At 53.1% G+C, this 25,072-nt stretch overlaps 2 protein-coding genes across 42 annotated transcripts in view; one reads left to right on the top strand and one right to left on the bottom strand.

Annotated features, from left to right (window-relative positions):
- The window catches only part of CACNA1A (calcium voltage-gated channel subunit alpha1 A), a 203,883-nt gene extending 193,346 nt beyond the window's left edge, over nt 1–10,537 (top strand). Inside the window, exons 38-45 of the mRNA XM_088839319.1 lie at nt 2,940–3,047; nt 3,163–3,263; nt 4,551–4,660; nt 4,764–4,902; nt 5,071–5,184; nt 7,480–7,666; nt 7,955–8,205; nt 8,940–10,537. Of these exons, the coding sequence (XP_088695445.1) occupies nt 2,940–3,047; nt 3,163–3,263; nt 4,551–4,660; nt 4,764–4,902; nt 5,071–5,184; nt 7,480–7,666; nt 7,955–8,205; nt 8,940–9,659 (1,730 nt within the window). The 3' untranslated portion in view covers nt 9,660–10,537. The remainder of the gene's footprint in view (nt 1–2,939; nt 3,048–3,162; nt 3,264–4,550; nt 4,661–4,763; nt 4,903–5,070; nt 5,185–7,479; nt 7,667–7,954; nt 8,206–8,939) is intronic.
- Nucleotides 10,538–12,911: 2,374 nt separating this feature from the next.
- The window catches only part of IER2 (immediate early response 2), a 37,336-nt gene continuing 25,175 nt past the window's right edge, over nt 12,912–25,072 (bottom strand). For 8 of the 41 annotated variants that reach the window (XR_016038105.1, XR_016038104.1, XM_088839059.1 and 5 more), the window contains 3 exons: nt 18,580–18,669; nt 13,471–13,599; nt 12,912–13,093 (listed from right to left, as the gene is read on the bottom strand). The gene's annotated coding sequence lies outside the window, so the exon portion shown is untranslated. The other 33 variants (XR_016038108.1, XR_016038101.1, XM_055431083.2 and 30 more) reach the window with 13 other exon arrangements.

Here is a 25,072-nt window from a genome sequence, read left to right as displayed (position 1 = left end):
ATCGGTGGAACGCACGTTCCATCTTTGAAAGTTCTCAACTTAAAGATTCGCAGGCAGGGTATTCACTGTATTTAAACGTGAACAACAATCCCGAATGAGAGATTCCCATGTGAACTGAAGCAGAAGGAGCCTGAGGTGGTGATTCTCAACCGGAGGTGAGATGCCTAGCAGGGGACACCTGGCAGTGTCTGGGGACAGGCTTGGTTGTCAGGACCAGGGTCAGGGAGTGCTCCTGGGAACTGGTGGGTAGAGACCAAGGATGCTTGGAATCCTGCAACGCACAGGGTGGCCCCACAACCAAGAATGATCCAGCCTCAAGTGGCTGACGGTGCTGAGAGCGTGAGAAACCCTTACCCTGCCTAACCATTCACCAAGAACAGGTATCCTAGCCAGCTCAGGCTTCCATAACAAAACACCGGAGACAGTACATAAACAACAGAAATTTACTTTCTCACAGTTCTAGAGACTGGACGTTCAAGATCAAGGTGCCGGCAGGTTAGGTTTCTCCTGAGAGGCCTCTCGGCTTGCGAACGGCCGTGTTCTGCTGTATCCTCAATGGCCTTTCCTCTGTGCCTAGACACCCCTGCCGTCTGTCTCTCTTAGGGACCACCCTTATAACCTCACATAACTTTAGTCACTGCCTTGAAGGGCCCATCTCCAAATGCCATTACATTGGGCATTCGGACTTCAATGTGAATTCTGGGAGGACACAATTCTGTCCATAACAGTAAATGACTTCCTTTTCTCCAACCAATACAGGAGATATGTAAGCTCTTGGGCAAAAATGACTTTTCACAGGAATGTCACCTTCTCTTCTTTCCCTTCCCATGTCTCTGAAAAGGAACCAAAGAGGCCCCAGGCACCTCACTTAGCTACAGTGGATGGGAGATGTAGCTATGAATTCCAGCTGCTTTCCTAGAGGAAAGAAAAACTGTTATAGGTTGGTGTCAAGGGTGTTGAAAGGCCAGCTACAAAACAGATGATTATTTGAAGGGTCTCCCACAGCCTGAGTCCAGGCCCACCCATCAGCCCCACCCCCACACAGCTTGGCCCCAGTGATCTCTGCACCTTTAGACCCCGCAGACACCAGAACTGAGGCGGTGAGCAACAGAAAGAAAGACAGAAAAAGGCATAGAAGCGGGGGGCTGGGAGGCAGCTAGAAGACCTCTCTGATAAAAGATTTGGGCAGGGACCTGAAGCAGATGAGAGCAGGAACCACACCAATACCTGTAGGAAGGCCCGTCCTGGCAGAGGAAACAGCCAATACAAAACCTGGAGGCAGGACGATCCTTGGCGTGGTTGCGGAGCATGGAGGAGGTTGGTGTGGCTGGAACACAGCGAGCAAAGGGGAAAGTAGAGATGAGGGCAGATGGTTCAAGGTCCTGTGGACTTGGGGAGATCAACCTGGGTGAGGTGAGAGCCTTGAAGGGCTCTGCGCGCAGGAGACACGTGACTGATGCGGGTGTTCATGGGCGCCTCTGGTGGCTATGGGAGGTGGACCTGGGCAGAGGCGACTACACTGGTCCAGGCAGTTCAGCTCCCTGCTGCCTCCCAATCCTCACTGTGGAATAGGATCTGTGCTTGATTTGACGAAAGACACTTCTGAAAGCATTTTTCTCAAAGACAGCTGTCTCTGGAGTCACACAAGGGAAGATGAGTGAAAGCACGGAGTGCCTGGCAGATGCCTGTGGTTTGACCCACATCTGCTGAGGAGAAACTGCACAGGAGGTCCAAAGACAGTCCCAGGCTGGGTCCGGAAAATGGAGAGGGAGAAGGAAGGGCCATGAGAGCAGATGGTGGGCGACAAGAGGTGGACAGCAAGTGGAGGCAAAGGGGGTTCTTGGGGCTGCCTGGGTGGGTCAGCTTTTCAGCCAGCAGGCCCCCATGGATGGCTGTTAAACACTGAAATACTACTGAACTGGCTGATAGCCGTCCCCTGCCCTTCCCCCAGATCTTCTGGACCTCCTCCCATAATCCAGCAACCGCAGGGTTAATATTGGTCCAGCAGAAAGCCCTCAGACCCTTTCTCTAGCTCTGTCATCAATGCCCATAACTGCTGGTAAATGTTAGGACAGCACCTCTGTGCCTAGTGTTGGGGGCTGTGAAACAAGAGTCAAAACAGGGTCCAGGCTGACGTATCAGTCAGGATGAATGAGAATGTGCTGCCATAACAAACAGCCCCAAGGTCTTGAACCAACAAAGATTCACTTCCCACTTGCATTATGTGGGAACTTCTTCCAGGGTCAGTAGGGTCTTCTGTTCGTTAGTCACTTAGGGACTAGGCCTGAGTGGGCAACCACTGTCCCCAGTGTTACCAGTTGCTTTGACAGAGGGAATGAGAACTCAGGAGGGTTCTGCACTGGCCATTAAATGCCCAAAGTGGCACCTCACTCTGCTCACACCTCATTGGCAAGAACTCATCTCATGGCCCCAGCCAATCCCAGGGAAGGCAGAAAGGGCTACACTTCCATGTACTCAGGCAGAGGGGACAAGGAATCACTATGGCTGGGGTGAAGGGCCAGGGGTCAGCTAGTTCCAAGGTCAGCATTCATAGGAGGGGAAATTTGGTTGAGAGACAAACCTTCTCTATCAGGACTATTCCCTGAGGCTTACCCCAGGCTCCCTACAGCAGACATAGTTCTAATGCTGCACATCAACTACTTTGATCTTCAGACAACTCACTGAGGCAGGCACTATTACCATCATCCCCATTTCAAGGATGGCAAACTGAGGCACAGCACAGTAGACTAATACCCATGCCACGCAGCTGGTAAGTGGGAACCAGGCCAATCCCTCTGGATGCTGGACTGTCTCCCACACAGTCTTTCAAAGGCCCCGGCCCTGCTGGGGACCAGGACCCCAGAGCCTGGGTCAGCAGGAGCCTCTGGCTTTGCAGCTTCCCCAGAGACCAGCTGATGCCTCTCTGTTCCCACTCGCAGGCGGAGCTGACAAACAACAAATGGATGCTGAGTTGAGGAAGGAGATGATGGCCATCTGGCCCAATCTGTCCCAGAAGACGCTGGACCTGCTGGTCACCCCCCACAAGTGTAAGAGCCAGGCCCTGCCTGGGACAGGGTGGGGTAGGAAAGAGGAGGCCTCGGGATGGCGGGGCTGGTGCATACCGGGGGCCTCACCCATAGTGAGCTCATCCTGTGCCCCCAGCCACGGACCTGACAGTGGGGAAGATCTACGCGGCCATGATGATCATGGAGTATTACCGGCAGAGCAAGGCCAAGAAGCTGCAGGCCATGCGCGAGGAACAGGTATGGCTCCAGCCATGACAGCCGCTCCTTCCGATGTCCATCACTCTGGGGACACCCAGGCTGGGAGACAGTGTCTCCCTTGTCACCGTGAGGACCAACCAGAACAGTGGGATGATGTCAGGCTCCAGGAAAGGTCACTGAAGGAGGACAGTGCCAAGGAGACGTAACCTGGAGTAACTCATTTGCTCCACCAACACTCACTGGGCAGGGACTTCCCTGGTGGTCCAGTGGCTAGGGTTCCACGCTCCCAATGCAAGGGGCCCAGGTTCGATCCCTGCTCAGGAAACTGGATCCCACGTATTGCAACTAAGACCCAGTGCAGTCAAATAAGCCAATAAGCAGAACAAATGAACATTTAAAAAAAATTATTGGGCACCTATGGTGTGCCAGGCACCTTTCTCAGCTCTGGGTATGTGTCTGTGAGCAAAACAGACCAGAATCCCTGCAGAGCAGACTTTCCGGCTGGCAGAAGGCCAGACACGATAGATGATGAAATTATATAGCACTGCAGAAAAAAGTAAGTGTCATTAAGAAAAAGCAGGGGGTAGGCAAGGGAATGTGATTTGAAAGGGGTAGTTTGGGAGGCGTTGCTGAGGAAGTGACATCAGAGGGAAGACTTGAAGGAAAAGGAGAGAGAGCCAAGCAGGTACCTAGGGGAAGAGTATTTCAGGCAGAGGGAACAGCCAGTGCAAAGGCCCTGAGGCAGGACCATGAGTTTCAGTTTGAGAAATAGCAGGGAAGTCAGTATGGCAGAACAGAGTGAGCAGGAGGGGCAGAGGAAGGAGACGAGAGTGGGGAGGTGACAGGACAGATTATTCAGGATCTGTGGGCCTTTGACTTTTGCCCAGAGTGAAGTGGGAGCCACAAGGGTGCCTCAGGAGAGGTGGGAAGTGATCTCTTGCAGCTGCTCACTGGTGCTCTCTGGTGGCCATGGAGGGTAAGGGCTGGAGCTGGGAGCCTGGGAGGAAACTGGTCCTGGCCAAAACTGATGGAAACCAGGATGGGGGTCATGGAGCAGTGAGAAGTGATCTGGTTATGGATGGATTTGGAAGAGTCTAGCGGACTCGCTGATGGATCAGATGAATGTGTGTGTGTGTGTTTTAGGGTAGGGGTGGGTTTCAAGAATGGCTTCTAGGATTTCACCCCAGGGGTGGGCTAAGCATACCCTCCAGTCTCCCCACTGCAGTCTCGAAACCAAAGCCTCAGCCTGGGACACCCTCGTCCATCTGTCCCCTCTCCCCCGCCCCCCGGCCACCTTGTGTCACATGCTGCTCTCTGCCTCCCCAGAACCGGACACCTCTCATGTTCCAGCGCATGGAGCCCCCGTCTCCAACACAGGAGGGGGGGCCTGGCCAGAACGCCCTCCCCTCCACCCAGCTGGACCCAGGAGGAGGCTTGTGAGTGTCCCTCTTGGCCAGAAGCAGGGGAACAGGGGTGCTGGGTGCCAGGTGCAAAAGCCACCAGAGTGCCCACCATCACCCTGGTCTGTGCCCCACACAGGATGGCTCACGAAAGTGGCATGAAAGAGAGCCCATCCTGGGTGACCCAGCGGGCCCAGGAGATGTTCCAGAAGACGGGCACATGGAGCCCAGAGCGGGCCCCCCCCACCGATATGCCCAATAGCCAGCCCAACTCTCAGGTACCTCCATGGCCCCTCCGCCCCCTTGGCTCCCTGGCCTGGGCAGGACAAGGAGGGGTCTGGGCCCCTCACCTGCAGCTCTGCACACACCCGGCCAACCCTCCACCCCGGGGGCCCGCGGCCAGGCGGCCCCGGGGCTCACCCGGCCTTGCGCCATCTGCCCCGCAGTCTGTGGAGATGCGAGAGATGGGCAGAGACGGCTACTCCGACAGTGAGCACTACCTCCCCATGGAAGGCCAGGCCCGGGCCGCCTCCATGCCCCGCCTGCCCGCCGAGAACCAGGTGAGAGCTTTCACCCACCACCCTGGGGACTGGACTTGGCCTCTGGAGTCCCGGCTTCCCTACGCAGCCCAGGGACCCAGGGCTGGGTGGGACTCCCGCACCCGTGGCTGCAGCAGGCAGGGGCCACACCTCTGGAAGCCCCAGAGGCCCCAATCCTCTTAGTTCTCTCCCTGACGGAGGACTGAGAGGGGCCGAGGTTCCTCTGGGGCAGGGCACCGTGCCCACTGCCACGTGGTTTGTCTCTGCTCTGTCTGGGGACGCTGAGGCCGGAGGATGTGGAGGACGCGTATCGGGGATGTGGAGGGGATGGGAAGGGATGTGTCTGGCCCCGGTGAGAGCTGCAAGCAAGAATATACATGCGCACGCGCGCATGCGCACAGAGGCGCATGCACACAGGGATGGGTGTGCTCACACATCGAACATGCTCTGGGGAACTTGGCAGGTCCCAGGACCTGGTAGCATGTCTGGGGTGGGGCCTGGGAGTCGTCTCTCTGTCTGGTCTCTGAGAGCCGCTGGGGAGAAGCAGGTGTGTGTGCTTGACGCGTGTCTGTGTGTGGCTGCTTTACCCAGTTGCAGGGCTTGGTTGTCGGGGGGCAGGGTCCCACTGCCCCCGGCCCACCAGGACAGAGGGGCCAGAAGCATGGCTGGGCTGCCCACCCAACCTGAGAGGCAGGGCGGCATGTCTGACTGTGGCAGGCTGCCCGTGTGCTGTGCCGTGGCGTCTGCACGGGGGCGGGGCTGTGCTGTGCCTGGCCGGGCCAGGGTCGCCCAGGGGCGTGGCCTCTGGCTGCTGGGAACTCGGGTGGGAGGCACCCAGCCTGCATGTGACTGTCCAGCCCCATCCCGATGGGCCCCCCAAAGCCCAACCAGGACTGAGCTTCTGGGCCCCAGGAGAAGAGGGGCACAAGCCAGCTGACGGCCACCCCCTCCCACCCCCGAAGCTTTGAGTGTCAGCGGAGCCAGGGCTGGGGCGCATGGCATGAGGCAGAGTCCAGGGCCAGGCGCCTGCGGCCACGTGCCCCATCTGTCGGTCTCGTGCCTTCGCCATCTGTGTGCTCCGTCCCCGGGGGAGGAAGGCCAGCCGGGCCTAGGGTCGCCCCCACACCGGGATGCTAACCTCTCTCTCCCTCCGCCTCCCCTTCCCACCGCAGGTTCCTCTCTCTCCCGACCCTGGCACTCTCCTCCGTCTCCCGCACGCCTCGCCCTCGCCCTCTCGACTTCTATATTTATTTCCTTCTTTCTGTTTTTTCTGTGTGCACCATCCCGTGGGGGTGACAGAGGAGACGGGGCCGGCCACGTGGGAATAACCTCAGTGTATGTACCGCGCCGCCCGCGCCAGCTGGGCTCCGGCCCCCTCTTCCCGCCCACCCCCCCTCGTGGGAGGCCTGTCATCTCTCCGGGTCCTCAGACCCCACCCTCTCTTTGCAGACCGCACCCCTGCCCCCCACCCCGTGGAGCCCCATCCTCATGTGTCCTGTTCTCTGTGCGCCCCCCGTGTGCCCTGGAGGGGTGACCCCGCCCTGCCTCCCACCCTCTCTTCAGAGCCCCCCAAGCCTGGCAGGCGGGCGTCCATTGTTCCAAGAAGCCTGACCTGCAGCCCTGCCTGGCTCACTCTTTCTTGGGGGCTCTTTCCCATGACACCACGTCTGGTCCCACAGCCCCGTGTTCCTTAAGACTCCAGTCTCAGGCAGTGCCGCTGGGCCAGGCCCTGGGCAAGTCTTCTCTCCTCTCCCAGCCACAGGGAACCCAGTTCCACCCAAGGGTGCAGCAAAAACAGGCCCCCAAGCTGCAGGCCAAGGATGAGGAGAGCAGGTCCCCCCGGGGGTCTCAAATGCCAGGCCAGCCCCTCAGAGGCTTCCCATAGAAGCTGGACTCAGGTGGGCAGGAAAAGTCCAGTCCCAGTTGGCCAAGGAGGACTGTGTGCTGGGTGCCTGGTCCTGGGCTGATAGGCCTGGCAGCAAGGAGAGGCTGAGGCTCCTCACCTGCCTTGGAGAGCAGGCGGGGCTGCCCAGGGCCCAGGGCTCCCAGGTTTGTACTCTGGATGGGAGAAGCTCTGCCCTTCAGCCGGCCTGCCTGTCCCAGCAGGAGGTGGAGAGAATGGGGCCTCCTGGAGGAACCCAGGAGGAGCTGGGGAGGGGACAGAGGAGTCCTGGAGCCTGAGGCCCAGGGCTCCCCCCACCAGACCCCACCCCTGGATGGTCACATGCCCATCACTGATGGTGGATGGGGCAGACCGGGACTGCTGCATCCCGGCCACTGACCCCGGCCCACTGGCCTGTTCCCCCCCAACCCCAGACCATCTCAGACACCAGCCCCATGAAGCGCTCGGCCTCCGTGCTGGGCCCCAAGGCCCGGCGCCTGGACGACTACTCCCTGGAGAGGGTGCCACCCGAGGAAAACCAGCGGCACCGCCAGAGGCGCAGAGACCGCGGCCACCGCACCTCCGAGCGCTCCCTGGGCCGCTACACGGACGTGGACACAGGTGGGCCACCCCGCAGGGCCCCGGGGCCGGAGGCTGTGTAAGGGGACAGAGCAGGGGAAACACCGAGTAAGGAAAGACAGAAAGGAAGGCCTGGACGGGACCCAGGGGGACCGAGATGTGCCAGCTGCTGCTCACAGCCTGGTGACCAGCTCCCCCCCCACACACACCCTCCGGGCCACCCTTGGCCTAAGGGAAGGTGCCCGCAGGGCCCACGAGCCGCCCACGGGCTCGTGGCATGCCACCCTTTCCTCACTGCCATCTGTCTTGTCTGACCCCATGCGGCCCCAGGCTTGGGGACAGACTTGAGCATGACCACCCAGTCTGGGGACCTGCCATCAAAGGAAAGAGACCAGGAGCGGGGCCGGCCCAAGGACCGGAAGCATCGGCAGCACCACCACCACCACCACCACCACCACCCCCCGCCCCCCGACAAGGAGCGCTACGCGCAGGAGCGGCCGGAGCACGGCCGGACCCGGGCCCGCGACCAGCGCTGGTCGCGCTCACCCAGTGAGGGCCGAGAGCACGTGGCCCACCGGCAGGTGGGTGTGGCCGGAGGCGCTGCGGACCCCGCCGGGAGAGGATGGGGGGCCACACCCCACAGCCCGCACTGGGCGGGGCTCCCCGCGCCCGCTGTGATCTCTGACCCGCCCACCACGGGGCTCCCCACGCCAGGGGGTTGGGCTCGGGCAGGGGTGGACACGGCCCCCGGCCACTCTGGCTCCCCACTCTGCACCCCAGCCCCCTGCCCGCCTGCCACCCCGCTCCCCGCCGCCCGCAGCTGCTTTCTCTTTGGTTGTGGATCACGTTTGAGTTTCGGGCCAGCAGTGGTCTTTACAACTCACGCCCACTCTGGCTACCTTCTGCCTTTCGCTTTCCTTTAACCCGGCTTCCGTTTTTTGTTTCAATTATGATTTCTGTCCTCTGGACGCCTGTGAGTAATTTTTGAAACTTCTGCTATTTTTAACCCCGAAACTTACAAAACTCCATTTCTCATTTCTCTTTTCACTTTGTTGTGTTGGTTTTCGACTTCCCCCACCCTCCTTGTCTCTGTCACTCCCCCTCCTCCCTCTCCCCTCCTCCCCCTCCCCCCCCCCCGTGGCTGTTGCTTTTTCCTTTTTTTCCATTTGAATATCCTGTGTGCCCCCCCCTCCTCCCCCGTCTTCTGGATTTTCCTTCGCTCCCCACCCTCCCGTCCTCTGTCTCCTCCCGTCTCCTTCCGGTTGATTTTGTTGTATCTTTTTTTTTGATTTCCTTTGTTTCAATTTTCGTGTAGGGCAGTAGTTCCGTAAGTGGAAGCCCAGCCCCCTCAACATCTGGTACCAGCACTCCGCGGCGGGGACGCCGCCAGCTCCCCCAGACCCCCTCCACTCCCCGGCCGCACGTGTCCTATTCCCCCGTGATCCGTAAGGCCGGCGGCTCGGGTCCCCAGCAGCAGCAGCAGCAGCAGCAGCCCGCGGCGCGGCCGGGCCGAACGGCCCCCAGCGGCCCGCGGAGGTACCCGGGCCCCGTGGCCGAGCCCCTGGCCGGGGAGCGGCCGCCCACGGGAGGCCACGGCAGCAGCCGCTCGCCCGCGATGGAGAGGCGGGTCCCGGGCCCGGCCCGGAGCGAGTCCCCCAGGGCGCCGTGTCGCCACGGCGGGGCGCGATGGCCGGCGGCCGGCGCGCACGCGGCCGAGGGCCCCCCGGGCCCCCGGCACCACCACGGTTACTACCGGGGCTCCGACTACGACGAGCCCGACGGCCCGGGCGGCGGCGGCGGGGAGGAGGAGGAGCCCCGGGCCGCCGCCTACGACGCGCCGCTCCCCGCGCGCCACGCGTGCTCGCCCAGGACTCCCCGGGCCGCGGGCCCGGCCTGCGCCTCGCCTTCCAGGCACGGCCGGCGACTCCCGAACGGCTACTACCCGGCCCACGGACTGGCCAGGCCCCGCGGGCCGGGCTCCCGGAAAGGCCTGCACGAAGCCTACAGCGAGACCGACGACGATGACTGGTGCTAAGCCCGGGCGAGGTGGCGCCCGCCCGGCCCCCCCACGCACCCCACGCACACGCCCCCCCTCGGGGAGGAGCCGCACCGGCCGCGGGGCCGCCTCGCTGCCACCTGCCCAGCACTCGGGGGCGGGGAGGCCCGGGAGGGCCCAGGAGAGGACCAGCCGGACGACCCCGGACTCTGCAGGGAGTCCCCAGGGCCGGGACACACCAGGGTGTCCCGGAAAGACCCTCCTGGGCAGCGACGGCGCCCCCCACCCAGCCCCGATCCCCCACGACGACGGCGGGGGCCCTCGGGGGCAGACAAACCACACAGCCAAGGGATTCGAATTAACTCAGCCATTTTTGGAGAACCTTGGGGAAAATGGAAATTTCAAAAAAAAAAAAACATTTTTAAAAGAAAAACGGGGAGAAAAAAAAAATTGCTTCTATTGATGAGTTTTATCATCTCAATTGAAATCTTTCCTTTCCCTGGTGAACGCGTGCTGGTGGCCCGTGTGTGTGGCTAGAAGCCGGAAGCGAAGAGGAAACCCAGCGTCCCACACAGACCTCCACCAGACACGCTCATACCCCACACACGTTCTCAGACACACACAGGAGTGCTTGCTGGTTATACCAAACCCTACTATTACTGCCTGCAGAAATCAATTTAAAACAAATTAAACAATTTTAAAAAGGACAAAAAAATTAATGATTGAGAAAAGAAGCATTTTTTTCTGACATTTGGTCCTGCTTGAAATAACAAAAGAAAAAAGAAAAAAAAACACCACCACCGATTTCCTTTGCTTCTTTTTTCCTTTTTCCTACCTTGTTTGAAAACTGTGGGCTTGGGACTGTGAATTATTGCATGACATTCAAAAAGAAAAAAAAAATAAAAAAAAAAGTTGAATCAAAGGGCTTCTGTATTGGAGTGATCTTTATAGCTTCTGCAAAGTACTCCCCATATCTCTTTGGGGGGACCTTGGTAGGAGGCACTTGGAAAGTGGTTAAGGATGAGAATGCGGTAGCTCTCCAGCCAGGACTCTTTGCAAGAAAGTTAAAGCCAGAGACACTGGCTGGGTCTTTACCTGATTGTCCTGGATTGGGGACAGCAGGGCAGTAGAGCCCCACCACCACCACGCCATGCCTCCACCCTCAGACCACCCCCACCTCCACCTCCCCACGGCGCCACAGTCTGCTGGATAATATTCCTGCATGATCAGGCCAGTGAGACCCCGAGGAAAATGTGTGAGGCCTCAAATATTAGCAAACTTCCTATTGGAAACACCCTGCAAGAGGTACCTGGAAGCCTAGCTCAGGACCCCCGAGTCCAGTGGGAGGTGAGCCCCACCCGAGGCCTCTGGCACTCCCATCCCACTCACCAGCACCCAAGAAGCTGCTTCTGAAGGGCTCCACCCCAAACTGTATCCCATTTCACAGACTTTCCTGAGATGCCCCTGAATTACTGCAGCCATCGGAGAGTCCTAGAACCTAGAGGTCAAGGTTCAGAGCAGCCTGTAGGTAGCAAAAGAGGGTCATGGCCAGTTCCAGGTGAGGGCACATATCAGAGGTGGGGGTGAGGTTCTTAAGAAGGGACTGATAGCCTGTCCTCCCTCCAGCCTCAGCCCCATCCAGTGGGTCTGCCCATCAGCCCACAGTGCACCTGCTGGCACCCTCCCACTCCAGGCTTCTAGAAACTGGCCGCATGATGAAGGTGGTAGAGCACCTTTCATCCCCAGGATCTTACCTCCCTGCCTATTCTGTGAATGCTTCTGTGAATGTAGTCGACAGCCAAAACCATTGTTAATAACATCAGGAGGTCAGAGAGCTATGTTGATTTAGGTGAGCAAAAGGCCGGTTATACCTGTTGTTCAGGGACTTCCCAGGTAATTCAGTAGTAAAGAATCCACCTGCCAAGGCAGGAGATGCAGGTTCAATCCCTGGGTCAGGAAGATCCCCTGGAGGAGGAAATGGCAACCCACACCAGTATTTTTGCCTAGAAGATCCTATAGGCAGAGGAGTCTGGTGGGCTATAGTCCATGGGGTCACAAAATGACATAGTGACTGAGCACACACACATCCCTTGTTCAGGCTGACATGAAAGACCTTTGGTCTGAAAATGCAACTCCTGGTTCTCCCAAGAAAGGGCTTCAGAGAATCATGTAGAATGTGCAGATAAGGAGAGGTAGATGGTCTTCAACTAACAACGGAGTACCAGATGAAGGGGAATCACAGGCCAGGAAGGGGGACAGGAACCAAAGACATCTACCACACCCCAACTTTGGGGTCAGTCATTTGACCCTGAGGGGCTTAGCTCAGCCCCAGCCACACTGGCTGTGTGACCTAAGGAAAATGACTTTACCTCTCTATACCTCTATTTTCCCATCTGCAAAAGGGAAACAGTAATAGAGCTGTTCATGAAGATCAAATGCATTATTCTACATCAGTCCAGCAAAATTCCTCTTAAAGGATCAAAGAGTAAGTATTTTCAGCTTTGTAGCCCAGATGGTCTCTCTCTCAACTCTTCAGCTCTGTCATTGCACCAGGAAAGCAGCCTTATATGTAAAGGAGTGGGTGTTCCTATGTTCCAATAAAACTTTATTTATAAAAACAGGTAGAGGGCTGGATTGGACCACTCTTCTACATCCACAGTTTTCAAACATTTTGGTCTCAGTACCTTTTTCCATTCCTTAAAAAATATACTTGAGGGAACTTTCCTGGTGGTCGAGTGGTTAAGATTCCAAGCTTCCAATGCAGAGGCCATAGAACTGTTCAGGGAACTAAGATCCCACATGCCACAACACCAAAAAAAAAAATATATATATATATATATAGAGAGAGAGAGAGAGAGCATATATATATATATATATATATACACACACACACACACATCTGTTTATATGGGTTATAGCTACTGATACGGAGAAGGCAATGGCAAGCCACTCCAGTACTATTGCCTAGAAAATCCCATGGATGGAGGAGCCTGGTAGGCTGCAGTCCGTGGGGTCGCTAAGGGTCGGACATGACTGAGCGACTTCACTTTCACTTTTCACTTTCACACATTGGAGAAGGAAATGGCAACCCACTCCAGTGTTCTTGCCTGGAGAATCCCAGGGACAGGGGAGCCTGGTGGGCTTCCGTCTATGGTGTCACACAGAGTCGGACACAACTGAAGTGACTTAGCAGCAGCAGCAGCTACTGATATTTGCCATTTGTAGATTAAAACAAAAATAAAAAATAAAACTAATTTTAAAAACTTTGTTTTTAAATCACAATCCATCTACTCATGATAACAAATAATATTTTTAATGAAAAATAATCTTTTCCAAAGCAAAAATATTCCATAAAAAGAGAGACATTGTTTTCCAATTTTGCATCTCTTCCATGTCCAGTGAACAGAAGACAGCTGGATTCTCACATCTTATTCTGCATCCCACCTGTTGCAACAGCAAATCTGCCCTGGAAACTCCACCACACACATGTGAGAGAAAAAAAGTGACAGAGGCAAAGGACATCTTAACATTAATATTAAAAATAGTTCAAAGAAAAAAATATTTTTAAATAGTTCAGGGACTCCCCCGGTGGTCCAGTGATTAAGATGCTCTACTTCTGATTCAGGGGTATGGCTTCTATCCCTGGTCAAGGAACTAAGATCCCACAGGCTAAAAATAATGTCTTAAAGTAGTATCAAATATTTATTAAAAAAAAAAACAAACAGTCTGATGGATCCCCCTGGAAGGGTCTCAGTGGCCCCCAAGTTTCTGAACCCCTTTGAGAACTGCTGTTCTCAGAACAAAGGGTACCTGGCCCATAGTAAGTGATTTTCACTATGGCCGTTATTACCATAGCATCGAAACTCAGAGTTCCAAAAGGTCTTGCTCCAGACCCCAAGCCTTCAGGTTACCTCGGGTAGATGAAGCTGAGGGACTACTCATGGCAGGGTGGGCTGAGCTCCCTCTATAATAATAGCACCTAAGAAAAGAACAGGGGAATAAGAAACTAAAGGGTTTTTTTATTGTTATTATTAAGTATAGTTGATACCACCCTAATGGCAGAAAGCAAAGAGGAAGTAAAGAACCTCTTGATAAGGGTGAAGGAGAGTGAAAGAGCCAGCTTAAACCTCAATATTAAGAATACTAAGACCATGGCATCCAGTCTCATTATTTCATGGCAAATAGAGAGGGAAAAGGTGGAAGTAGTGACAGATTTCCTCTTCTTGGGCTCTAAAATCACTGTGGATGGTGACTGCAGCCATGAAATCAGAAGATGTTTGCTTCTTGACAGGAAATCTATGACAAACCTAGACAGTGTGCTGAAACGCAGAGACATTACTCTGCCGACAAAGGTCTGCATAGTCAAGGCTACGGTCTTCCCAGTGGTCACGTACAGTTGTGAGAGCTGGACCGTAAAAAAGGCAGAGCGCCAAAGAATTGATGCCTTCAAACTATGGTCCCGGAGAAGACTCCTGTGAGTCCCTCAGACAGCAAGGAGATCAAACCAGTCAATCTTAAGGGAAATCAACCCTGAATACTCATTGGAAGGACTGATGCTTAAGTTTGGTCATCTGATCAGAACAGTTGATTCATTGGAAAAGTCCCTGATGCTGGGAAAGATGGAAGGCAGGAGGAGAAGAGGGCATCAGAGGAAGAGGATGAGATGGCTGGATGGCATCACCTATGCAATGGACATGAACTTGGGCAAACTTCAGGAGATGGTGAGGAACAGAGAGTCCTGGCATGATGCTGTCCATGGGGTCACAGAGTCAGACACGAGTGAACAATTGAACAACAACATTGTGATTAACAATGTTGTGCTTTTGGACTCTGTGGGAGAGGGTGAAGGTGGGATGATTTGGGAGAATGGCATTAAAACATGTATATTATCATATGTGAAACAAATCGCCAGTCCAGGTTCGATGCATGATACAGGATGCTCGGGGCTGGTGCACTTGAATGACCCAGAGGGATGATACGGGGAGGGAGGTGGGAGGGGGGTTCAGGATGGGGAACACATGTACACCCGGGGCGGATTCATGTCAATGTATGGCAAAACCAATACAATAAGGTAAAGTAATTAACCTCCAATTAAAAAAAAAATGTTGTGCTAGTTTCAAGTGTACAGCAAAGTGAATCAGTCATATATATACACTCAGGAGAGTTGGGGTTTGTTTTTTGTTTTTTCGGCCATGCCGCACAGCATGCACGTTCCTAGTTCCCTGAAGAGGAATTGAATCAACCTAGAGACTGTCATCCTGAGTGAAGTAAGTCAGACAGAGAAAGACAAATACATGATATTGCTTATATGTGGAATCTTAAAAAATTAATGGCATAAATGAACCTATTTACAAAACATAAATTGAGTCACAGATGTACAAAACAAACTTATTAGATTTCCTCAGTAGACCAGTGGTTAAGATTCTGCACTTCCACTGCAGGGGGGCATGAATTCAATCCCTGGTCAGGGAACTGAGATCCTGCATGCCACCCAGCATGGCCAGAAAACAAAGAAAAGAAAACAAACTTTTGGTTTGCAAAAGGAAAGGCGGAAAGAGGGAGAGGGATAAATTTTGAGATTGGGGTTGGCATATACATTACTATCTAGTTTAAAATAGATAACTAATAAAAGTCTGTTGTATAGCACAGGGAACTCTGTAATGAACTAGATGGGAATAGCAGTTAGAGAAGAGTGGATATGTGTATAACTGATTCACTTTGCTATGTACAGCAGAAGTGAACACAACATTGTAAATCAACTATACTCCGAAAAATTAATTTTAAAAAGTAGAGACTGGACCTCCCAGGTGACTCATTGGTAAAGAATCTACCTGCCAATGCTGGAGACACTGTTTCAATCCCTGGTCCAGGAAGATCCCACATGCCATGGAGCAACTAAGCCCGTGAGCCACAACTACTGAGCCTGTGCTCTAGAGCCCAGAAGCCTCAACTACTGAAGCTAGCACACTCTAGCAACAAGAGGAGCCATCGCCACGAGAAGCCCACACATTACAACTAGAGAGTGGCCTCCACTCGCTGCAACTAGAGAAAAACAGCCAACCTAGCACAGCCAAAATTAAATAAATTTTTTAAAAAACTTATGCCTAAGGGAAAAAAAGAGAAAGGGGGTTGCTGCTGGCTGGAGTAGAGTCTGCAGAAGGAATGGACACAGAACTAACATCATTCCACCCTGCTCTCGGTCTGCCATGTTAGTCCCATCTGCTAAACATAACACCCACTTTTCACTGGACCTCTGGTCTCTGCCCAGAATGGTGACCCATGCCCTTCTGCAATTCTGCATTAAGCCCCCGGACCTAGGACCCTGCAAGCTGCTCAGAGACAGGCCTTCCTCCCCACCTCCCCCAGACCCAGCCACTCCCCACCACTTTCGCCCTCACCCACCCTGCTGCAGCTCTTAAACAGGAGAAAGGCTTCACCATCCAGGCAGTATCTTCCAAGACTCCATGTGCTCAATAGAAAATCTGGAGATATGTACAGCTAGCCATGGACCTGTGATGTTCACCTCTGAAGAGGGTGGGAAAGGACCTCAATGGACGGGGGTGTAGACTTTGGTGTTGCACCGAAATAATTTCACAAATACACATGCTCACTTTTGTAATCAGGAAACAGTTTTTAAAGGCATCCAGATGCCTTATTATGCAAAAAGGGCTTTCTCTGATCTCCAGATCGCCCAGGCCTATCAAGGACCACATGATAATAACCAATCCCGTGGACAACCAAATGAGACTCAGTGCCTTCCCAAAACCAAGGTCTGGGTTTTGTTCAAGGACTCGTGCCCAGCTCCAGGGCCGCGGGAGGGCCCAGAGGGCGTTGGATGAGCTGAGAGGTTGCAGAGGCTGTATCGGTCCAGGTGTATCAGGCAGGCGGCGCCACCTAGAGGCCAGATGGTGAATGGCCGAGCGCGTGATTGCTGTGTACCTACCCGAATCAAGATTGCTGGGAGAAATATCAATAATCTCAGATACGCAGATGACACTACGCTTATGGCAGAAAGTGAAGAGGAACTCAAAAGCCTCTTGTTGAAAGTGAAAGAGGAGAGTGAAAAGGTTAGCTTGAAGCTCAACATTCAGAAAACAAAGATCATGGCATCTGGTCCCATCACTTCATGGGAAATAGGTGGGAAAACAGGGGAAACAGTGTCAGACTTTATTTTTTTGGGCTCCAAAATCACTGCAGATGCTGATTGCAGCCATGAAATTAAAAGACGCTTCCTCCTTGGAAGGAAAGTTATGACCAACCTTGATAATATATTGAAAAGCAAAGACATTACTTTGCCAACAAAGGTCCGTCTAGTCAAGGCTATGGTTTTTCCCGTGGTCATGTATGGATGTGAGAGTTGGACTGTGAAGAAAGCTGATCGTCGAAGAATTGATGCTTTTGAACTGTGGTGTTGGAGAAGACTCTTGAGAGTCCCTTGTACCGCCAGGAGATCCAACCAGTCCATTCTAAGGGAGATCAATCCTGGGTGTTCATTGGAAGGACTGATGCTAAAGCTGAAGCTGCAATACTTTGGCCACCTCATGCGACAAGTTGACTCACTGGAAAAGACTCTGATGCTGGGAAAGGTTGGGGGCGGGAGGAGAAGGGGACGGCCAAGAGTGAGATGGCTGGATGGCATCACCGACTCTGTGGACATGGGTTTGAGTGAACTCCGGGATTTGGTGATGGACAGGGAGGCCTGGCGTGCTGTGATTCATGGGGTCGCGGAGAGTCGGACACGACTGAGAGACTGAACTGAACTGAACTACCCGGTCTTACAGTCAAAACTTTGGTTTTTCCAGTAGTTAGGTACGGATGTGAGAGTTGGACCATAACGAAGGCTGAGCGCTTTCGAACTGTGGTGCTGGAGAAGACTCTTGAGAGTCCCTTGGACAGCAAGGAGATCAAACCAGCCAATCCTAAAGGAAATCAACCCTGAATATTCACTGGAAGAGCTGATGCTGAAGCTGAAGCTCCAATACTTTGGCCACCTGATGTCAAGAACTGACTCTAGAAAAGACCCTGATGCTGGGAGAAATTGAGGGCACTAGAAGGGGGCAACAGAGGGTGGGATGGTTAGATAGCATCACCAACTCAGTGAACATGTGCGTGTGTGTTAGTCACTTAGTCACGTCCAACTCTTTGTGACCCCATGGACTATAGCTCACCAGGCTCCTCTGACCATGGAATGTTCCAGCAAGAATACTAGAGTGGGTTGCCATTTCTTTCTGCAGGGGATCTTCCCGACCCAGGGATTGAACCCAGGTCTCGAACCCAGGTCTCCTGCATTGCAGGCAAACTCTTTACCAACTGAGCTACCAGGGAAGACCATGAACATGACTTGGAGCAAACTGTGGGAGATAGTGAAGGACAGGGAAGCCTGGCACGCTGCAGCCCATGGGTTCACAAAGAGTCAGACGAGACTTGGCAACTGAACAACAGCAATAGGGATCGTGGAGCCAGAAGAGAGGGCATGAGACCACCCCTACCACCTGCTCCAAGGTCAGAAGCAGGACAGCGGGACATCAGGCAAGTAAATCCCTGGATGCGCTATGTAAAGAACTTTCTAACAGCTCCTGAGAACAGAGCAGATGGTTCAGGGAGGCCCACTGTCCAAGCCTGCGGAGGCTGGTTGAAGCTGGAGGTCCCGAGAGCCTCTAAGTTTCTGCCTCCACTTTTCTGAAGAAGAGCACACTGGAGAGGGAGGCCAGCAGAGAGGCTCTGGGGAGCATCGTGAGAGGAGGGGCTGGGTAAGAGGAGATGCGGGAGGCATTTTCAGATCAAAAACCAAGAGTCAGAAAGTTTTGATATTTTGTCAGAGCTCACATGGAAGGGGGAAAGGGCAGACATTAAATCTGATGCAGTTGGGTTCCTTCCAGTCAGCCTTGTTGCCCTCTGCAGGGTAAGGACATGAGGCTCCTGGCTGGAACTGAGCTACTCCCTCCCTGACCCCCCTCACCATCTCCTCCATGCTGTGTCCTTTTCTGGTTCTTCTCTTATCTCATCTTAAACTCGGGCTTCCCCAGTGGCTCAGTGGTAAAGAATTCACCTGCAATGTCGGAGACACAGGAAATGTTGGTTCAATCACTGGGTCAGAAAGATCTCCTGGAGAAGGAAATGGCTACCCGCTCCAGTATTCTTGCCTGAAAACTCCCATGCACAGAGGAGCCTGGAGGCCTACAGGCCATGGAGTTGCAAAGAGTCAGATAGGACTGAAGCAACTGAGCACACACACACACATCCTAAACTGCTCCTAGATGACACCTCCTTACCCACCAGGACTGCTGGGGGTGCAAACTACCAATCGACAGGAACAGTCTGCAGGGCTTTGGGATGTCAGGTGGTCAAAAGTTCAAAGTGGTTCAAAGTACTGCACTGAAGTATTGTCTCCAATCCTCTGGCCGGCCAGCAAGGTCACGTTCCCTCACTATCTGAAAAATGCATCACAACTCCCCTGGTGGACAGTAAGGGACAGCCATAGCTCCCCTCCCCTCCTCCTCAGCCCCCAGGGCTGCAGCTCCTTCCTGCCCTGCTCTGGGTCAACAGTGGTCCACGGGTTTTCACCTGCCATGCAGAGGATACAAGTGTTATCTGACTCCCCTGGAGGCACAGTGATCTAGACCAGCCACGACCAACGGCAACTTGAAGTGAGTCACATTTGAGCTTTCCAATTGCCACATTAAAGAAAGTTTAAAAAAAAGGAACAAGCATTTTTTAGTTTTGTTGTACTTTTTTTTAAAATTTTGGTGAAATTCACATAACATAAAATTAACCATTTGTGGTGTACAATTCATTTAGTACCTTCACAATGTTGTGCAACTACCGTGCATGCATGCTTAGCCGCTTCAGTCGTGTCCGACTCTTTGTGACCCCATGGACTACAGCCCTCCAAGCTCCTCTGTCCATGGTATTTCCCAGGCAAGAATACTGAAGATCCTCCAGGGATCTTCCCAACCCAGGGATCGAACCCAGGTCTCCTGCAGCTCCTGCATTGCAGGCAGGCGGGTTCTTTACCACTAACACCACCTGGGAAGCCTGGGCAACTACCGCCTCAAGATAATTTCAAAATATTTCGTCATCACTCCACGATAAACCCCACCCCCATTAGCAGCCATTCTCCATTTCTCCCTCTCAGCCCCTGGTCACCACAAATCTCCTTTCAGTTTCTGTGGATTTGTCTCTTCTGGACATTTCATGTAAACAGGATCACATAACCGGTGACCTAGCCTGTCCTTTCACTCGGCATGTTTTCAAGGTTCATCCATGTCGTAGCATGTGTCACAACTCCACTCCTTTTAACGGCTGAACACCATTCTGTTGTGTGGACGGACCACCTTTTGTCCGTCCACTCATCCGCTGATGGACGTGTGGCTTCTTTCTACCTTTTGATGATTGGCTACGCTACACTTGCACATAGTTTTTGTTTTTACACCTGTTTTCAATTCTTTGGGGTATATACCCAGGGGTAGAATTTCTGGGTCTTATGAAAACTCTCTGTTTAGCTTTTTGAGGAAAGGAAGTTTTTTAACATTTACTTATTTGTTTGGCTGTGTTAGGTCTCAGTTGCAGCATTCAGGATCTTTGATCTTCGTTGCGGCATGTGGGCTCTTTAGTTGCAGCAGGGGAGATCTAGTTCCCTGACCTGGCATCAAACCCAGGCCCTCTGCATTGGGAGCGCAGAGTCCTTGCCACTGGAACACCAGGGAAGTCTCAAAGGGAGATTATTTTGAAAGATACATTTATTTACTAGTGCAACATAGTCAAAATACAATCATTTCAACATGTGATAGATATGATTCTCATAGTAATCTTCCATGATCATTTTTTACACTGAGTTTTTGAAACCCAGTGGATGCTTTCCACTCAGATCACATCTCCATTCCAATCAGCGCCTTCTCAGCACTCGATGGCCATGTGTGGCTCATGATAACTGTCCTAGACAGCGCTCATCCACCTCACACTCCTGGCATCACTCTCGAGCTCTGCTGTTCCTGGGGAGCATCCCCATCACTGCCCACTAGGGTCCAGATGCAAGACCCCACTCATCTGTGGGCCTCAGCACCGGGGTAAGAGGGTGACACCTACAGTCAGGCTGGACAATTCCTGCTCTGACACATACACATGTACATCCGTGCCCCCACAAAATTCACATGCTGAAGCCCTAACCTTCAGTGTGATGGTATTAGGAGGTGAGGCTTTTGGGGTGATCAGGTCATGAGGGCAGAATCCTCGTGAATGGTATTGTTGCTGTCAATCAGTCGTGTCCAACTCTTTGTGACCCCATGGACTGTAGCCCTCCAGGCTTCTTTGTCCATGGGATTCTTCAGGCACAAATACTGGAGTGGGTTGCCATTTCCTCCTCCAGGGGATCTTCTCCACCCAGGGATTGAACTCACATCTCCTGCGTTGGCAGGCGGACTCTTTACCGCTGAGTCACAAGGGAAGCCCATGTGAATGATATTTGTGCCTTTATAAAAGGAATCCTGGTGGTTAACACTCCAAGATCTCACTGCCAAGGGTCCAAGTTCAATCCCTGGTCCGGGAACTTAGATCCCACAAGCCTCAAGATGTGTCTAAATAAATAATTTTGTAATACCTTTCAAAAAAAGGAACACCAGAGCACTGGCTTGTCTTTTCTGCCATGTGAGGACTCAGTGAAAAGACACCACAACTCAGTGAGCCACACAGCCCTCACTGGATACCAGACCTGCTGGCACCTTGCTCTTGGACAATCCAGCCTCCACAACGTGAGGAATAAATGTCTGGTGTTTATAAGCCTTTCAGTCTATGGTATCCTGCTGTAACAACCCAAAGATACATTCCCCGCCCTGGACTCAGCCTTCTGATCAATAAAATAGGAGCGTGATAAGGAGAACAGTGTGTGCAGGCCCCCGGGAGCTGCCTGGCACCACATGTGCATATGGTCCCAACCAGGGCAGAACATGGTGATGCTGTAAAAGCAAGAAAAGATTACCGCGCATCCTCAGGAGGATGTGGATGCCTCCGGAATCCTGCAGAAATTATGCAGCTACATGTTTGCTAAGTCACTCAGTCATGTCTGAGTCTTGGTGACCCCATGGACTGTAGCCCGCCAGACTCCTCTGTCCATGGGATTCTCCAGGCAAGAATACTGGAGTCAGTTGCCATGCCCTCCTCCAGGAGATCTTCCCAACCCAGGGACTGAACTCTAGTCTCTTATATCTCCTGCATTGGCAGGCGAGTTCTTTACCACTAGCACCACCTGGGAAGCCCTACCTACAGAGGCCACTGAACAAGCCCAGGGAGCCTCACTGGCCTTCAGCTGCCTGTGGGTACCCCTGAATCAGGGGGTCATTCATTGGGCTTCTCACGTGGCAGAGCTGGGGCAGGGGTGGGGAGGGAGACCTGAGCAAGGAGATATCAGAACAGTAGGGACCAAGCAGCCAGGGCTGCTACAGAATTTCTTCTTGAAGAGTTTGCTCCCAGCTTCTCAGGGTGGACCCAGCCAAGCCTTGGGGGTCACACCAGCCCTCCCTCTGACTCATGCATCCTGGTGGGAACCCCACAGTGGAGGCAGAGAAAGCAGCCTTTAAATAGAGCTCTGAACCTTCTGAGACTGTGGGGCTGATGGAAGGAAGCCAGCAGCTGCCCCTGGCCCAGCCACAGGCCTGGAGAGGCTGGGCTCTGATAATCCCAGCTCTCTGCCTGCTCCTCCCTCCCCTTGCAGCCTCTAACAGCCCACTGCCACGAAACCCAGACTCAGATGTTTAGGCTTTCTGAAAATGTGATATAAAAAGAACCATGGGGCGGATGGAAGGGTGGAGAATGGCCACCAACTTGCTAAAAGCTGCCACCCCAGGCTGCCCCTAGTGCAGCAAACATCCCCCTCTCCCCAACCACCACCCCTAGAGATGCAGGCTCGTGCTTGTGTGCAGACCCATTGTGACAAGCCAGCATTTAGAATCAGGGATAAGGAGGCCAGCCAGTTGGGGGGAAGCCAAGTCTGACTTTATAAAGGTCTCTCTCCTGGGCCAGAACCGGGTGCTGGCCATTGTAATTTATGCAGATGCTCCCAGTTGAAGCAAGTCAAGCCTGCCCCAGGAGCTTACCTCTCAGTGTGGGGGTGAGGGGGCACCTGGACACTGCGGGGCTCTGGCTGCCGGTCCCAGCCTGGCCTCCCCAGGCTGTGACCAGTGCATTCAGAAATGGCCACCTGTCAACACCATCATCTACCTGCCCCCTCAGCCCTACCTCCTCCCAATCACACTTCTGGTCCTCACTTCTGCCCCCTGGTCCAGCTCTTCATGCCCACTGCTCAACTTCCAGAGACCCTTGCTCCAGGGTAACTGCAGCCCCCAAACAGTCACCCCCGCTCCCAACCTCTGGGCTCTCTGCTCATGCAGCCCACCCCACCTGCAGCCCAAGCTCCCCACACCACTCGGAGCTCGAAATGTCCACCACCTGCCTCGGCGCATCTCTCCCTCCCTTGCCGGGACTTTGAGCTGGTCCCTTCATTATACACGGACAGGCTTTCCAGTGGCTCACATGGTGAAGAATCTGCCCGCAGTGCGGGAGATCTGGGTTCAATACCTGGGTGGGGAAGATCCCCTGGAGGAGGGCATGCAACCCACTCCAGTATTCTTCCCTGGAGAATCCCATGGACAGAGGAGCCTGGCAGGCTGCAGTCTATGGGGTCGCACAGAGTCGGACACGACTGAGTGACTAACATACACATTCCTCTATACATAGGGCAGGGTGCCAGGCAAAGGTCAGGAGCTGGGGATGCACAGCGGTAAGACAGGCACTGTCACAGCCTCATGGACTCCCAGTCAGATGGAGGAGGCAGAGGGCACATCAGCAAACCTACATTAACAAACCAAAAAGAAAAGGCAGGGAAAGAATGAATTACAACTGGGGTGTGTCCTATGAGGGAACAGCTGGGAGCACTGTGGAGAGGCGGACCTTCCTCAGAAGGGGAAGGGAATGTGCACACAAGGGCCCCATAGAAGGAGAGGGAAGAGTGGGGACCTCCTATACAGGGAAGGAAGCTCTGCTGTTGACGTTGCTGCTTAGTCCCTAAGTTGAGTCAGACTCTTTGCAACTCCATAGGTTGTAGCCCAACAGGCTCCTCTGTCAATGGGATTTCCCAGGCAAGAATACTGGAGTGAGTTGCCACTTCCTTCTCCAAGGGATCTTCTGGACACAGGGATTGAACCTGAGTCTCCTGCTTGGCAGGCAGGTGGATTCTTTACCACTGAGCCACTGGGCAAGAAGCTTGGAGAGGGAGGAAATTGAGATCATGATGCCATGTGCATCCCCCTTGGGACTATTTGGTCTCTATCCTGAGAATGGGAGGGGCCTACTGAGGGTTCAGGAGAGCTGGCATGCTCAGACTTCAATTTGTGAAAGCTCACTGACTTAGAGACAGAAAGGACAGTGATTACCAGGGATTGGGGTGAGGGGGCTTGAGGAGTCATTGCTTAATGAGGACAGAGTTGTTTCATTTTGTTTTGGCTATGCTGCATGGCTTGTGGGATCTTGGTTCCTGGACCAGGGATCATGCCTCCTGCAGTGAAAGCTCAGAGTCCTAACCATCAGGGAGTTCCCAGGGACAGAGTTTCAGTTTGGAATGATGAAAAAGTTTAGGAGATGGAAGATGGTGATGGTTGAGTGACAATGTAAATGTATGTAAAGCCATGAATTTTCACTTAAAAATGGTTAAAAGATGATGAATCTTATATTTATCTTACCACAACTTATAAAAGTTTAAAAAGGCAAAATTTAAGTTAGGCATATTTAGGTCATAAGTTAAGGTGGAAGTAACCCACATCTCCCTCCCCTCCACAAATGAATGGATTTAAAAAATTGTGGTACATCCATACAATGGAGTATTCATTCAGAAAAGGATTGAACTTTAGTTAGCTGCTACAAAGTGAATGAGTTTCAAAAACAAGCTAACAGGAATTCCCCGGTGTTCCAATTGTTAGGACTCTATACACTTTCATTGCCGAGGGCCTGGCAATGATCAAGGGCCTTCCTTGATCACAGAACTAAGATTCCACAAGACATGCAGCATGGTCAAAAACAAAATAGACAAACAAAAACCCCACCAAGCTAACAGAAGATTACCTAGTGTATGATTCCATTGATATGAAATGTCCAGAAGAGGGAAATCCACAGAGACAGAAAACAGATTACTGGTTGCCAGGGACTAAAGGAAGGGGGATGGGAGTGACAGTTCACAGGTACAGGGTTTCTTGGGGTGATGGAAACTTTCTGCAGATGGATAGGTGGTGATGGGTGCCCAACCTTGTGTTTATCCTAAATGCCAGGACATTGTACACTTTAAAATGGTTAACTTTATGTTCATATATTTTAAAAATTTCTCAATTTTTTTTTTAAAAGGAAAGAAGAAAAAAGAAAGAAAGATAGGCAAGTTAAGTTTGCTGGCTTCACTGAGAAAAGAGATGAAG

The sequence above is a fragment of the Moschus berezovskii genome, chromosome 8 (genome assembly GCF_049115385.1).
Source record: "Moschus berezovskii isolate FMDL1 chromosome 8, NW_MosBer_1.0, whole genome shotgun sequence".
NCBI classification, from domain to species: domain Eukaryota; kingdom Metazoa; phylum Chordata; class Mammalia; order Artiodactyla; family Moschidae; genus Moschus; species Moschus berezovskii.
This window is presented reverse-complemented; position numbering and strand designations above follow the sequence as displayed.